At 48.2% G+C, this 14889-nt stretch overlaps 1 protein-coding gene across 2 annotated transcripts in view; it reads left to right on the forward strand.

Annotated features, from left to right (window-relative positions):
• EVA1B (eva-1 homolog B) overlaps positions 1 to 5592 on the forward strand; it is a 161106-nt gene extending 155514 nt beyond the window's left edge. For both annotated transcript variants that reach the window (XM_069622631.1, XM_069622630.1), the window contains exons 2-3: positions 196 to 306; positions 1413 to 5592. In XM_069622631.1, coding sequence (XP_069478732.1) covers positions 196 to 306; positions 1413 to 1846 — 545 coding nt within the window. In that variant the 3' untranslated portion in view covers positions 1847 to 5592. The remainder of the gene's footprint in view (positions 1 to 195; positions 307 to 1412) is intronic.
• Positions 5593 to 14889: the final 9297 nt, after the last annotated feature.

Genomic DNA, 14889 nt, shown 5'->3' on the forward strand with positions numbered 1-14889 from the left:
TAGCAGCCTGTTGTGAACGCTCCAACCTTGAATAGCCCATCTTTCCTTCCCCCAAAATGTGAGCTGGTGATAAAGAAATAAGTGAGCACCCCTACATTCTGGCTTTTGCTCCTTACTTTTTATTGTTGCCCTTAAGCATCTTACTGTGCAAGATTGGCCGCTTTTAACACCCGCATTTCTGCTTTGGTATTTCAGGTGTGGCCAGTCTGCCTTCACCCCGAAGGGCCAGGCGAGTCGAGATGGACATGCGCAAGAAAGAAATGGAGCTGCTCAGCAACAGCATCGCGGCCTACGCGTATATACGCGGTAAGAGCTCAGTGGAGTGTGGGAGAGGACGTCCAAAAATGCAATGCTCTGATGGGGCATAGCAAGTCCAGCGCTGGCCAATCAGGGCAGGCCCTTTTAGAAATGTTCAGGATTTCTTAACAGAAGCAGGCATGTAAGTTGGAATGTGGACCCAAACAAAACGTTCTCAGGGAAAAACTTGGTGGGGGTCATAAATGTCTCTTAGGTTTATGTATGTAGGTTTATTGACCTGGCAACCCTGTTTCCCTGTGTGCCCGAAAGCCTTTACTCGAATGTGAAACTGCTGGGGGGGTGGGTATCACCTGCAACCTTCAAGGAGACTCCAATATAAATCCAACCACATCTTCACAAACCTTGCCTATACCCGCTATACCCGCTTTAGCACCCGCAGGCCTGTGGGAGAGTTGGTGCTTAATAAAAGTAGAATACCCACCGGCCCTACCCAGATATAGGAAAGATGGAGCTGTAATAAATCAAGAAACGCTTCATCATAGAATATAAAGGAACTAGTATACACGGGCAAAAGTGCAGGTTTTCATTGACACAGTAGGACCACTATAGATCCCAAGCCTACAGCTCCCTCTAGCGGTGACAACAGGCAAAGCTATTCACATTGGACCACTGTATATCCTCAGACAACAGCTCCCTCTAGTGGAGCATTCTGTGTGTTCGGGCAGCCTCCACTGCGCATGTCGGCACCGGACAAACATACATCTGGCCTTTTATTAAATAGTATGATAGCTTTAAAGTTCAAAAAAAGTTTTACTGTAAAGTTTTTAACTATTCCACACAAGTATAGGTGTACTTTTCAGAGCAATTTTTCCAGAAACATTTCACTTTAAAGAGTCTGGAAACATGCATTTGTATAACAACAATATTATATCTTGCTGTCAAGTATCGGACGTTGCTCATAAAATGATAGAATATATGTGACTATAAAATATACTAAGATATATTATATTGTGGTTCTACTGTTCAAGGCGATGCAGAAGTTGCAGTTTATCGATTAGACAGACCGTTTAATTCACCAGTTGACGACGCTCTTGTTGATTCATGATTCCACCTTTTTTGATCAATGTCTAAACCTTCCTGTCTTCCTCCCTCAGATAATCCAGAGAGTTTTGGCCTCTATTTCGTACTGGGGGTCTGCTTTGGACTGGTGTTGACCCTCTGCTTGTTGGTCATCCGCATCTCCTGCCAGCCTCGCGCACACACTCTCCCAAGAAAGCCCAGAAAGAGCTTGAAAGATTACAGCAAGGAAGAGGAGTGCGCCGGCACACAACCGGAAGAAGAGGAGGAGGAGAGCGACAACAACGAGGAGGCCGAAACGCTTAATCTCACCACCGATATCCCCCTGGGCAACCACAGCCCCACCAACGATGGGACGTTGACTATCAACGTGTTCACATCTGCTGAAGAACTGGAGCGGGCCCAGAGACTGGAGGAGCGGGAACGCATTATCCGGGAAATCTGGAGGAATGGACAGCCGGACATTTTGGGCACGGGCACTGGCACTATTGGAAGAGTCCATTACTATTGAGCCGGCGTGGGGTGCAGGACATATCTCTAGCGATCTCACAATGATGCCTTTTTGAGTTCCTGATCTATGACCAGGGCCAGCTGCGGAGCCGGGGTGCAGTGAACCTCACTGAATGTGGGGTCTTCCAGGCAGACGTTGTAGAATGCCGGTCCCGGCGAGAGGTGGTCAATCGTGCAATGTTGCTGATAAACAGTAACCTCCAGTTCAGAGAAACAGCCATGTCCCTTGCGGCCTTACTCTTGCCGTGGGCAAGCGTACCAGTCAAAGGAAGGATCTGCCTTGGTGCATGCGTCTTGCCGCAATGCTCCATCCAACAATGGTGCATACAGGTAGTTTTGTGTACAGGGTGTGCAATACAAGCACTCATTAATGCATTTCTTCTTATCCCGGCATCCAAACTATTGCAGGACGATGGAGAGGATGCTGGCGACAGCAGACAGATCTTTGTACGACTACCCAATACACCAATCAATCGCTGACAAGTAGAGGCAATGCCACCATTTTGAACATTGTTATTTCCTTGCAAACAGGATTTGGCCTTGTCAAATCCCATGGTGGTTACGCCATGTTGCACAACAGAACATTCCGGATTGTTTTTCTTCGATCAGATTGTAGGACCAGGGTGCCTTTCTCATGTTATGTTATGTTGATTTATACTGCTCACCGCTACCATTTGCATGGTCTCCAGGCGCTCAGTTGACCAATAGCCGGCAAGCAGATCTTATTCTTCGATTCTGTAGACATTGCCATGGGATGGGACCTTTGGGGTTGTGTTTCCAGGAATTAGCATCCACCGATGAACACACAGACTCAACTGTATGGTACCGTAGGTCATGAAAAGTCATGTTGGCGTGGAAATTACATGAACTCGAAATCAGCTGTATGACAAGGTTTGTCAAGTGAAGGTTGACATGACCCCAAAGCCAAGGTAGAGGCGTCATCCATTAAACTGAGTTTGGGTCCAGAGGAGTTGACTTCGCAAATGCAATACATTGCACAAAAGGAATATGTCCTGGGCAGGTTTTTTGAATAACTTAGTTGTGGAAGTGAGACTACATGTTCTTGGGACAGTGCAATGCAGCCCAGCTTTTTAGTAGCAAACCTATAAGATGGTGGGAGCAAGGACGCCGAGCATGGTATTTCCTGGGGTAGGGAGTGTGGGGCGGGGGATGGGGTGCAGTAGTCAAATATTGAACAAACACACATGTGGAAATACCTATAGACACATGGCTACTGAAAGGGGGACTGGAGAGGGATATAGACATATAGAGATATTTCTGAAAATCCTGGTGTCGCCAAAAGGCTGGGGCAGAGTCAGTCACAAGTCAGTAGCAACTGACATGTTGCCGACTCTTTCCTCTTCCGATTGGCCCTCCAGAAATACCAAAGTAAACCAAAATGCCTGAACCTCTCCCAATTTCCAGTGAGCCAATACAGCGCTGCACTTCCTCATTCTGAAACAACCATGTGACTCCTTCCAGCCAATCACTGACAACGAACAGTTCGCATTTTGATAAAATGGTGGAATGCCACTGTTTTGTTATTTTAAAAGGTAAGAATTCGACTCTGGCCTAGTTTCTTGAATGCCTAGACAGATTCTCTTTGTCAACTCTTGGAACGGTTGAGCGCCGAGAAGCGAATTCTCTCCGGAGAGCAGTCGAAAGGCACGATGACATCAGCTGGTTTCTGGAGGAGCGGGGCTGCGGTGTGGGGTTTTAGCAGCATGGGGGTCTGTGGGAGAACTCACTGCGTTCTCTGAATATTCAATATTTGGGATCAAGGTGGAGTTCCTGCGGCTTGTCACGAAGTTGAACGCCCCACGAGGAGCAAAGCCTAACCCGTGAGAGTTTCACATCCCCCCAACCACCCCAAATTCATCTGAACACACAGACCTGTCCCTATTAGACATCACTTCAGAGAAGGCGAGAGAGCTCAGCGGATGTGAACGGATCCAAAAGCACAGCCCCAGTGCTGAGACAGCTGCATGCAGAGGAAGGTGGCCCCCACATGTGGGTCGATAGGGGGCCAGGAAAATAGGACACAGAAAAACAAAACACGTTCCAACTCCCAGATAAAGAGAAATACCGATTCAGCAATGAGCCCCTTGGGGTGCTCTGGCACTGTCGGACATGTGGGATGGAAAACCTACAAATCCGGCTACTCGGATTCCCACCATTTGCAATTCAGCTTCCATGACCCTGTGGAATTCCAAAATGGCTGCTCTGGGTTCAGACCACTGGTAACCTTTTGTTACATTTCAAGCCAGTGGGGATTCAACTCTGTAAAGGCGCTGCTTGCTGGTGGAGCGCCGCCATTTTCTATTTTCTTAAATTATGAACTGCACAGCAGGCCTGTGTTTTTAAAAAATGCCTAAATGGAGTTGGGTATGGCGCAGCACAACAGAGGAGAACCAATTCACATAGCCTTACCCACTCATTCAACCATTTATCCACTCACCTACCCACTGACCCTTCACACACTCATTCATATCTCTTCACTCAACCGTTCAATCAATTGCTCATTCACTCGCTCACTCATTCACCCTCGCTCACTCATTCATTCACTCACTCATTCCCACAATCCTTCAAAGTGGCCTTGCGCTTACGGTACATGTTTTCAGGGAATGCGCTTCCTACTCACTAAGCCGTCCCTTCCCCAACCAAGAAATCGGTCTCTCCCACTCTCAAGAAAGCCCAACGTTAAGTCCTGTTGAAATAGAATTCGTGTGTTTCGATGCGCAGCGAAAAAGGTTTCATTGGAAGCTTAAAATGGCACCTCACACAGGTTGCAGTAGTTGAAGAAATGTGGCACCGCCAGGCAGGTGGTGACCTGGAGGGGTAAGTGAAGGGGTACCTACAGCAGATACAAAGGAGCTGTGATCTACCTCCTAGCTTTACCCTATGAACCTATGAGACCTAATCCTGGCTGACCAAACTGAGTCATCCTGTGCAAATCACTTTTAGTTCCTGTGCCTTAGTCACCTGATCGTCCAGAAATTGTGACTGCCTTGTACACCACCAAGCTCCAATATCTCATGTTATATATATATTTTTTTTAAAGCATGTGTATGCTAACTATCTTACTTTCTAAGGTCAATAATATTTTTCCAGCCAAAAATACATTCCTCAGGTTTCTTTCTAAGGAATTATCTCTGGCTTCAATGAAAGACAATTGCTCCCTGAAACATCTCGCACCTTAGGAGTTCTCCAACGCTGGAGTGTGGGGAGGCTGAAACTGCCTCCTATTCTTAAGAAGGCCTACTCTTAAGAAATCCCTTCTTTTCTGATATCCAAGCAGGGGAAGTAAACAGACTGACTGCTAATTCTACATTTCGCTGCCTGTTGGTGGGCCCCATCCTTCCCGGCTGGACACGTGTGACTTTGAGACATGACCGCCTTACAGGCTGGGTCCTCGCTACATGGAGAAAACATGGAAGTAGTCTTGCTTTTGCAAGACGGGACTGCGTCCAGCGAGACCTCACCACCACGCCCTCGGGATCCTTGCTACAGCTCATGTAGGACGCAGCTTTAATGGCAAGTGTGCCTTGTTCCATACAAAGAGGACGATTACTGCACTTTGTAAATGATGTTTTAATTTACGTTGTCATGTATGTGTTTAAATGTTATGCAGATTGTTGAAATAACGGCTGGACTTTCACCGATTCCATTGGTAGGGTTTTCTTTGAAGAAGACACTAATGAGGTGCTTTAAAAAAAAAAAAAAATACACTACCGTTCTTGACTTTAACCTGGTGTAGTACATTTTGTATTTTTTACTGTCAATGTTCCAATAGAAGGGTCTAAATTTTGATTTGAATTGCATGGATTGGACTTTCTCCTCACTTGCAGTCACTTTGGCCCCCCAAAGGCCTCCCCCCACCCCTTTACCTGCCCCCTCGCACACAAACACTTTTCTTTCCTCTGTCCTTGTAGCCTTTCTTTTTCTCATGGAACACTGACAACACGGAGGACGTTTTTGCCTGACTCTAAGATGGCTGCTGATGAAATTATGGCGTAGGCTCCTTACTGACTAGGCTGGCTATGTTAGTGATGATGCCACAAGAGCCTCGTGTGGTATGTTTTTTTGTCTCTTCAGCAAAGACATTCCAGTGAATGAAAGAAAAAAAGCAGACCTGATTTATTCACGTTCGACCATGCTGTGACATGCGCCATTGCTGAGTATAAAAGGGAATAGATGAAAACGTCCTCATTGTTTGTAAATATGAACCCGCTCCATGCAGGGGTGCGGGTATTATCACTGTAAACAATCTCTGTTTTTTGAAGCTCTTCTCGCCATTGCTCCTGAAAAGTAGGGATCTAGGACATATTTGGCGTCACGTTATAGACTGGAAATCTCACGACCGGTAAAGAGAGGCGCTGCTATCCCGACCGCAAACACACAGATGATATGTGGCGAGTCGAGACATGTGACCTACATATTGTAGGTTTTCTGAAAAATACAAGCACAGCAAACGATGCCAGCAAATCTTTCAGAGAAGCCTGGCAAGGTCACAATTTTAAGAGACAGTGAACCAGATTCTCAAAACCTTTTTTGACGAGCGAATCTCCTGACATGCACTAAAAAAAGGAGCAGCCCAATTCAAGATGGGCATCGGAATGAGCGCGTATTAGATGCACATAATATATGGGGATAGAGGGGCACTACTGTGTTCAAAGTATGAGTACCCAAAGGGATGAGTATTCCTTGGTGAAATCATGGTGTGCGGCAACTCTGATCTTCTTCCGCACCCTCTTCCCTGGCCACCCGCCATGGGCAACTCACCGACACCCTCCAACACAGTGAAAAATCTTGGATGCACCCTAGACTCCGGCCTAACACTCTCGCGCCAAGTCAATAATGTCTCAAAATCCTGCCACTACCACCTTAAAACCCTCAGGCGCATCTTTCCATACCTCTCATTTCCGAACAGAGTCTCTGCCGTCCAATCAATCGTTATATCCAGACTGGACTACGGAAACCCCCTATACCTCGGAATCCATGCCTACCAGCTGAATAAACTCCAAAGAGCACAAAACGCGGCAGCCAAAATGCTACTTGCGCTAGGTCCAAGAGACCACGTATCCCCAGCCCTCAAGACACTGCACTGGCTTCCAGTAGCCCGTAGGGTGGCTTTCAAAACCTTATGCCTCACCCATCGAGCACTGCATAAAACTGGACCTCAATATCTTCAAGAAAAACTAATACCATATCATCCCTCTCGCACCCTAAGATCAAGCTCAGCCGGCCTCCTAACTATTCCTAAGACAAACTCAATCAGGATAGGCGGAACATCATTCTCAGCCCAAGCTCCAACCCTGTGGAACTCGCTCCCACCCCACATCCGCCTAACTGAGGACTTAACGTCCTTCCGCAAACTACTGAAAACCTGGCTCTTCCCCTAAAACCAACCGGCTTCCAAACTAGCACCATCACACCGACCTATCGAGGGGAAGAGTGTTGAGGGCGGATGTGTGTTGAGGGCGGATGTGTGTTGAGGGCGGATGTGTGTTGAGGGCGGATGAGTGTTGAGGGAGGATGAGTGTTGAGGACGGATGAGTGTCGAGGGCGGATGAGTGTTGAGGGTAGATGAATGTTGAGAACGAATGAGTGTTGAGAGCGGATGAGTGTTGAGAGCGGATGAGTGTTGAGAGCGGATGAGTGTTGGGAGCGGACGAGTGTTGAGAGCGGATGAGTGCTGAGGGCGGACGAGTGTGGAGGGCGGACGAGTGTTGAGGGCGGACGCGTGTTGAGGGCGGACGAGTGTTGAGGGCGGATGAGTGTTGAGGGCGAATGCGTGTTGAGGGCGCATGAGTGTTGAGGGCGCATGAGTATTGAGGGCGCATGAGTATTGAGGACGGATGAATGTGGAGGGCGGCCGGGTGTGGAGGGCGGCCGGGTGTGGAGGGCAGCCGGGTGTGGAGGGCGGCCGGGTGTGGAGGGCGGCCGGGTGTGGAGGGCGGCCGGGTGTGGAGGGCGGCCGGGTGTGGAGGGCGGCCGGATGTGCAGGGCGGCCGGGTGTAGAGGGCGGCCGGGTGTAGTGAGTGAAGACATGAGTGGAGAGAGGAGACGTGTGTGGAGAGAAGACGTGTGTGGAATGAAGACGTGTGTGGAATGAAGACGTGTGTGGCGAGAGGACGTGTTGTGGCGAGAGGACGCGTTGTGACGAGAGGACGTGTGTGGCGAGAAGACGTGTGTGGCGAGAGGACGTGTGTGGTGAGAGGACGTGTGTGGCGAGAGGACGTGTGTGGCGAGAGGACGTGTGTGGCAAGAGGACGTGTGTGGCGAGAGGACATGTGTGGCGAGAGGACATGTGTGGCGAGAGGACATGGGTGGCGAGAGGACGTGGGTGGCGAGAGGACGTGGGTGGCGAGAGGACATGTGGTGGCAAAAGGACGTGTGGTGGCAAAAGGACGTGTTGTGGCGAGAGGACGTGTTGTGGCGAGAGGACGTATGTGGCGAGAGGACGTATGTGGCGAGAGGACGTGTGTGGCGTGAGGACGTGTGTGGCGAAAGGACATGTGTAGCGAGAGGACGTGTATGGCGAGAGGACGGGTGGAGGGCCGACGAATGTGCATGGATCCTTTAAAAGATCATACCTCATATCACACCCCACGCTTACTCTCTCCTTACACCACCACCCAACTAGAACACAGAGATACTATGACACCATTCGGTATAACTGTTCTCATATCAACATCTGACGCTGCTCACTCCACATCACTCTATGTAAGCACTGCTGGTCTCGCACTCCCAGCCAGGCGTTCTCCTCAGGCCTTACGCTGCCACTCTCGGTCTGGATAATTCCTGCCAGATTCGAACACATACTCCAGACCTCTCAGCCACCACACCTACCGCTATGAAGCAGCTTCCACAGGAATTCTCGCACCAGCTGCACACATACCAGATGCGCACTCGCACCTATTGGACCCTCTCTCCTCCCTCTACTGACAAGAACTTCGGTTCCCAAGGGCGTTCAACCTACCAGCGCCTTCAGACCATACCAATGGTATATAAGGCGTTATATAAGTGCAAAATAACATAACATAACATAACATAAGCTTCTAGAGTGGTAATGGTTGTGAGTGAAGTGTACTTCAGGTGTAAAGGGCCAAAAGAAGTCTCAAGACCACTAGAGACTATGAGGAAAAAATAAACCAAAACGTGACTTGTCATATGCTGACAAGTGGCCCCACTATGCACTCCTGTGGGAATACTAAGTTCAACTCGTGTGTTGAATCTACCCAACTACTCGGGTTTCACCCAGACATGGTATCGAATTTTGTTACTGAATAGTGTTTCAAAGTATAATTAATTACAGGTTATTATTGCCTGTGTTAATAAAAGGTTACTCTAATGGGGACCTTCAAGTAGCCCCTCCCATTTGATTACCACAGTGCTAAATTAAAAGAACAATTTAATACAACTTCAATCAGTTAGTTTTCAAATTATAATTAGGAAGTCAATGGCCCTCATTAGGACTCCGGCGGAAAACCATGGTGCTATTAATTAGCACCATGGTCGATGCCGGAGTCAGCCATGGCGGAATGGGGAATTACCACCCCATTCCAAGGTTGGCGGGGCGGTAATTCCCCATGCCACCATGGCCCTTCACCATTCCCATTATTGCCCCATAGGGCATAATGGGAATGGGGAAGGCAGTAAATACGGTACCGCAAATTGCGGTACCGTACCGGCCTCGAGAGTCCCTTTGCGGGGGGCCCCTACTTTAACGGCTGGTCTAGACCAGCCGTTAAGGTCGGGTCCCGCAAAGGGACCTCGTAGTCAGGCGTTAAGGGTTTAACGGCGCCGACACCTTTTACGGCGCCGTTAACCCCTTAACACTGGGGTCGTAATGACCCCCAATGTCAAAAGGAAATAACAATTTAATTCAAATACATTGGTACAAGTGTACATGAACATGTACCGTGCACTATCACCACCGGAGTGGTCCCCTGGCATTCTGGTGGCTCTGAAAAAGGGAAAAGGGGGGGTGGTGAGTTAGTGGGAATAAGCTGGAAAAGTGCAAGAGAGCAGTGATGGGCTGTTGGCGGCCACAGCCCGGTGGGTCCATTGGCTGGGCTTGGGTTGTTTTACAGTCGGTAGTCGTCGTGTGCTGTTGTGCGAGTCTATGTGTGGCTTGTTTTGTTGTTGCAGTGTAGTGAAGTTTGTGTGGATTGTTGTGTAGTAGGATTGTGGTTGTGTTTGGTTAGAGTTTGAGAGGTGTATGCAGAGGAGTGAAATTGTTAGTGGATTGGTTAATTGGCATTGCTGTCCTTGCAATCATGTCTAGGTGTGATGCTTGCTATCATTCACTATTCCATCTGAGTGAGGCACTTTCTAATCTTCAACATCCTATCTAGATGTGAGGCAGGCCAGTGATCACGATTCCATCCAAGTGTGACACCTGGAAACATTCACATTTTCATCCAAGTGTAGCGCATGCCAACATTCCCATTTCCATCTAGATGCAGTGTAGGCCAAAGTTCAGGATTACATCTAAGTGTGGCACATGCTAACATTTCCATCTAAGTGTGGCACATGCTATCATTCACATTTCTATCTAGAAGCGATGCAGGCTAATGTTCACGATTCCATCTAAGTGTGGCACCTGCTAACATTCTCAATTTCATCTAAGTTAGGCACATGCTAACATTCAAAATCCTATCTAGATGCGACGCAGGCTAATGTTCACAATTCCATCTAAGTGAGGCACATGCTAACATTCAAAATCCTATCTAGATGCGACGCAGGCTAATGTTCACAATTCCATCTAAGTGAGGCACATGCTAACATTCAAAATCCTATCTAGATGCGACGCAGGCTAATGTTCACAATTCCATCTAAGTGAGGCACATGCTAACATTCAAAATCCTATCTAGATGCGACGCAGGCTAATGTTCACGATTCCATCTAAGTGCGGCACCTGCTAACATTCTCAATTTCATCTAAGTGTGGTACATGCTAACATTCATAATCCTTTCTAGATGTGACGCAGACTAATGTTCACGATTCCATCTAAGTGTGGCACATGCATACATTCACAATCCTATCTAGATGTGACGCAGGCTAATGTTTACGATTCCATCAAAGTGCGGCACATGCTAACAACATATACAACAAGTGTTCTTCATTGCTGCTTTGTATTCCACTCCATAGTTGTGTTATTCATTCCACACAGCTATTAAATACAAAGTACTGAACACAGTTCTCCACCAAGTGTCTATTGGTTCACATATATTATGCTCCGATACAGATGTCATGATGGCCAACGCGTTTCGGATAATGGATCCTTCTTCAGGGCTTTTGAGAGCCTATTCTTAAACATACATGTCCAAATTGCGTGTCCAGATGTAGATAATCACATCAGTGATGGTTGTTGCAGGTCCAGGGACAGATCAGACTGTCTAGACCTAGAAGGAAGGGAGAAGAAACCCTTTATCTAGTCTCAGTACTAAATCTACTTCGTGCCCCATGTTTGGCTGTGCAACGACACTGCATTGTGTTCTGTGTGCAAGCCGCGTGCATTCAAAATCTTGCGTCTTAGATGCACTCATTCAGAGCCCCTTTTTCCCCCCTTCTGCCATTTGTGCAAATAAGGGACAATTTTTGGGCATTTAAAAGCACATCCCAAATTCACAAACTGAATGCACCTTTAAATGTGCAGAAAGCACGGTCACCCCCTTTCGGTGCATGGAGAGGCCCAAATCACGACAGTGTCTTTTCTGACCATGGCATATTTTTTTTAAAATGTTTTTTAAAAGTGTCATACTTGCAGTTCCATCCCCTAAAACTGGGATGGAAATTATCTTTTTCCAGGCATTTCACCTAGACAAGTCCTTTAACGGCCCGTCTTGGTTAAATGCGCTCCCAGCAATCATTTGATTGCTGGGAGCCTGTAATATATTACTTTTGGGCCAAGCTCTCCTGGCACAAATGTATGCAAAGTGGGTGTCCCTGCCCTCCTGAAATGCTCACTTTTGAGAATTAGCAACAAGGGGGCGGGACTTCACATCTTTGCGCCACTGTCCAGCCCCTCCTGAAATGCTCACCTTTGTGAAGTAGCAACAAGGGGGCGGGACTTCACATCTTTGCGCCACTGTCCAGCCCCTCCTGAAATGCTCACCTTTGTGAAGTAGCAAAAAGGGGGCGGGACCTCATATCTTTGCGCCACTCTTCAAGTCCTCCTGAAATGCTCCCCTTTGTGAATTAGCAGCAAGGGGCGGGACTTCACATCTTTGCGCCACTGTCCAGGCCCTCCTGAAATGCCCAGGTCACCTTTGTGAATTAGTAACAGGGGGCGGGACCTCACATCTTTGCGACAATGTCCAGGCCCACCTGAAAGGCCCAGGTCACCTTTGTGAATTAGCAACAAGGGAGGCGGAACCTCATATCTTTGCGCCACTCTTCAAGTCCTCCTGAAATGCTCACCTTTGTGAATTAGCAACAAGGGGCGGGATTTCACATCTTTGCGCCACTGGCCAGGCCCTCCTGAAATGCCCAGGTCACCTTTGTGAATTAGTAACAGGGGGCGGGACCTCACATCTTTGCGACAATGTCCAGGCCCTCCTGAAAGGCCCAGGTCACCCTAGTGAATTAGCAACAAGGGGGCGGGACTTCACATCTTTGCGCCACTGTCCAGGCCCTCATGAAATGCCCAGGTCACCTTTGTGAATTAGTAACAGGGGGCGGGACTTCACATCTTTGCGCCACTGTCCAGGCACTCCTGAAATGCTCACCTTTGCGAAGTCGCAACAAGGGGGCGGGACTTCACATCTTTGCGCCACTGTCCAGGCCCTCCTGAAATGCTCGCCTTTGTGAATTAGTAACATGGGGCGGGACCTCACATCTTTGCGCCACTGTCCAGGCCCTCCTGAAATTTCCAGGTCACCCTAGTGAATTAGCAACAAGGGGGCGGGACTTCACATCTTTGCGCCACTGTCCAGGCCCTCCTGAAAGGCCCAGGTCACCCTTGTGAATTAGCAACAAGGGGGCGGGACTTCACATCTTTGTGCTCTGGCCAGGCCCTCCTGAAAGGCCCAGGTCACCCTTGTGAATTAGCAACAAGGGGGCAGGACTTCACATCTTTGCGCCACTGTCCAGGCCCTCCTGAAAGGCCCAGGTCACCCTTGTGAATTAGCAACAAGGGGGCGGGACTTACATCTTTGCGCCACTGTCCAGTCCCTCCTGAAAGGCCTAAGTCACCCTTGTGAATTAGCAACAAGGGGGCGGGACTTTACATCTTTGTGGCACTGTCCAGGCCCTCCAGAAAGGCCCAGATCACCCTTGTGAATTAGCAACAAGGGGGCGGGACTTCACATCTTTGGGCCACTGTCCAGGCCCAGGTGACCTGAGCGTTTCAGAAAGTAGTGCACAGGAAACACGTGCTTTCTCTACACTCCCTTCTTGTGCACCACTGTCTCTGGAGCATGACATTATTTTGAGCTTTTGGTTGGTGCGATCAAAGCAAAAAAGAAGACTGTTCCTGTGTGAAAAGGAGCAAGGCCACCGTCGCCGGTTGCTCTCCGATTCTGTGTAGAAATCCCCGAACAAGAGGCCCCACGGGGGCAAATGTGATGTTCCTGTGTAATGTGTAGCGAAGATTCTAAAGAGGGCTATTTCCATCCCTGTAAACCGAGGCCTTCCAGGTTCCAACTACAGTTTCAGAAAAATACACACTCATGGCTATCAAAAATGGCTGGAGGCGAGAAATGCAAAAACCTGGCAGTATGCTCAAAGGTCAAGAGTCAGCCTGTGGCAGGGCCACTAAAGAGTTACGGATCAGGCGCAGCGACGTCATTTCACCAAAATGCCAGGGGTAGCGGAAGTGACATCACACGACTCTTGACCCCTGATGACATCACAGGAAGTGATGTCATTTGACCCCACCCCGAAGAGATATCGCGGGAAGCGATGGAACACGACCTTTCACCCGTTGCCAAAACAGGAAGTGACATCACAGCATTGTACACTACGAAAAATATGGTTACGATATCACTATAATGTGATGTTCATTTCATGCAAGAATGGATCGCCATATGTAGCGTTAAGATCAATGTGTATAGGCCCATATTACCAAATTACTGTGAATGCAAGCAGACGTCCATGACCAAATGATAATGATGTGTTATTATAAAGCACTTACGCTTAAGCGCTTTATATAGAAAAAATATACACCCAATATCACCCAACCTGTCTTGGTACTCATTTATCGACCTCAGAAGGATGAAAGGCTGAGTTGAGGCGTTTAAGAACAGACTAAATCAGTGACTCACCCCCTGAAATGTGCCTGAAATAAACCTTTAATGAGTCTAGCAATTATTGTACAGAATTCCAGAAAGACACATTATTTGGTTTCCTATTCTTTCTTATTTAGGGTCAGTGCTGAAAGTGTTAGACTTGTGGCACTCCTGTTCTTATTTTTTTTTTTAAAGGGCCTGCACACGAGAGCCAGCCACTCCAGGACCTTGCATTACAAAAAACGGAAGAAAAAAAAAAGAAATACGATTTTTTTTTTTTTTTTTTTTTTTTTTACACAGAGGTCGCAAGTGAGACCACAGAGGTCGCAAGGGAGACCTCAGAGGTCGCAGTTGCGACCTCTGGTGACCCCCAAATGACGTCCCTGATCAGGCGTGAGGCGCGTGACAGCTTCTGCGTTTCTTTCTGAATGAACGGCTAAGCACAAAGAGAGTCACGGGGTCTCTGGGAGCGTGTCTGCAGCATCATGTGTGAACAAGTCCTCCCTGTGCTGCACACCAGACGGACAGGAATCTCCCCAACTCACCCCCCCCACGCCCCTCCCTCCCTCCCTCCCTCCGCAGAACCGGGAGCTGCTTTGGCAGAGCGTTTATCAATGCACTGTGCGTTTTCGATAGGTCGTTTTTGCGTCCTTTTTATCAAATAGGTTGAAAGTTGAATACATTTTGTTATCTTGTGTGTGCATTACTTCTGTGAATTACCTTGGTGTGCTCTATTTTTTTTTTTTTTTTTTTTAGGACTGGCAGGCGCCGGGTTTCACTGGAACCACTCTGGGAAAATCAAACTGCC

Source organism: Ambystoma mexicanum, chromosome 11 (genome assembly GCF_040938575.1).
Source record: "Ambystoma mexicanum isolate Mex_15411 chromosome 11, UKY_AmexF1_1, whole genome shotgun sequence".
NCBI lineage: Eukaryota > Metazoa > Chordata > Amphibia > Caudata > Ambystomatidae > Ambystoma > Ambystoma mexicanum.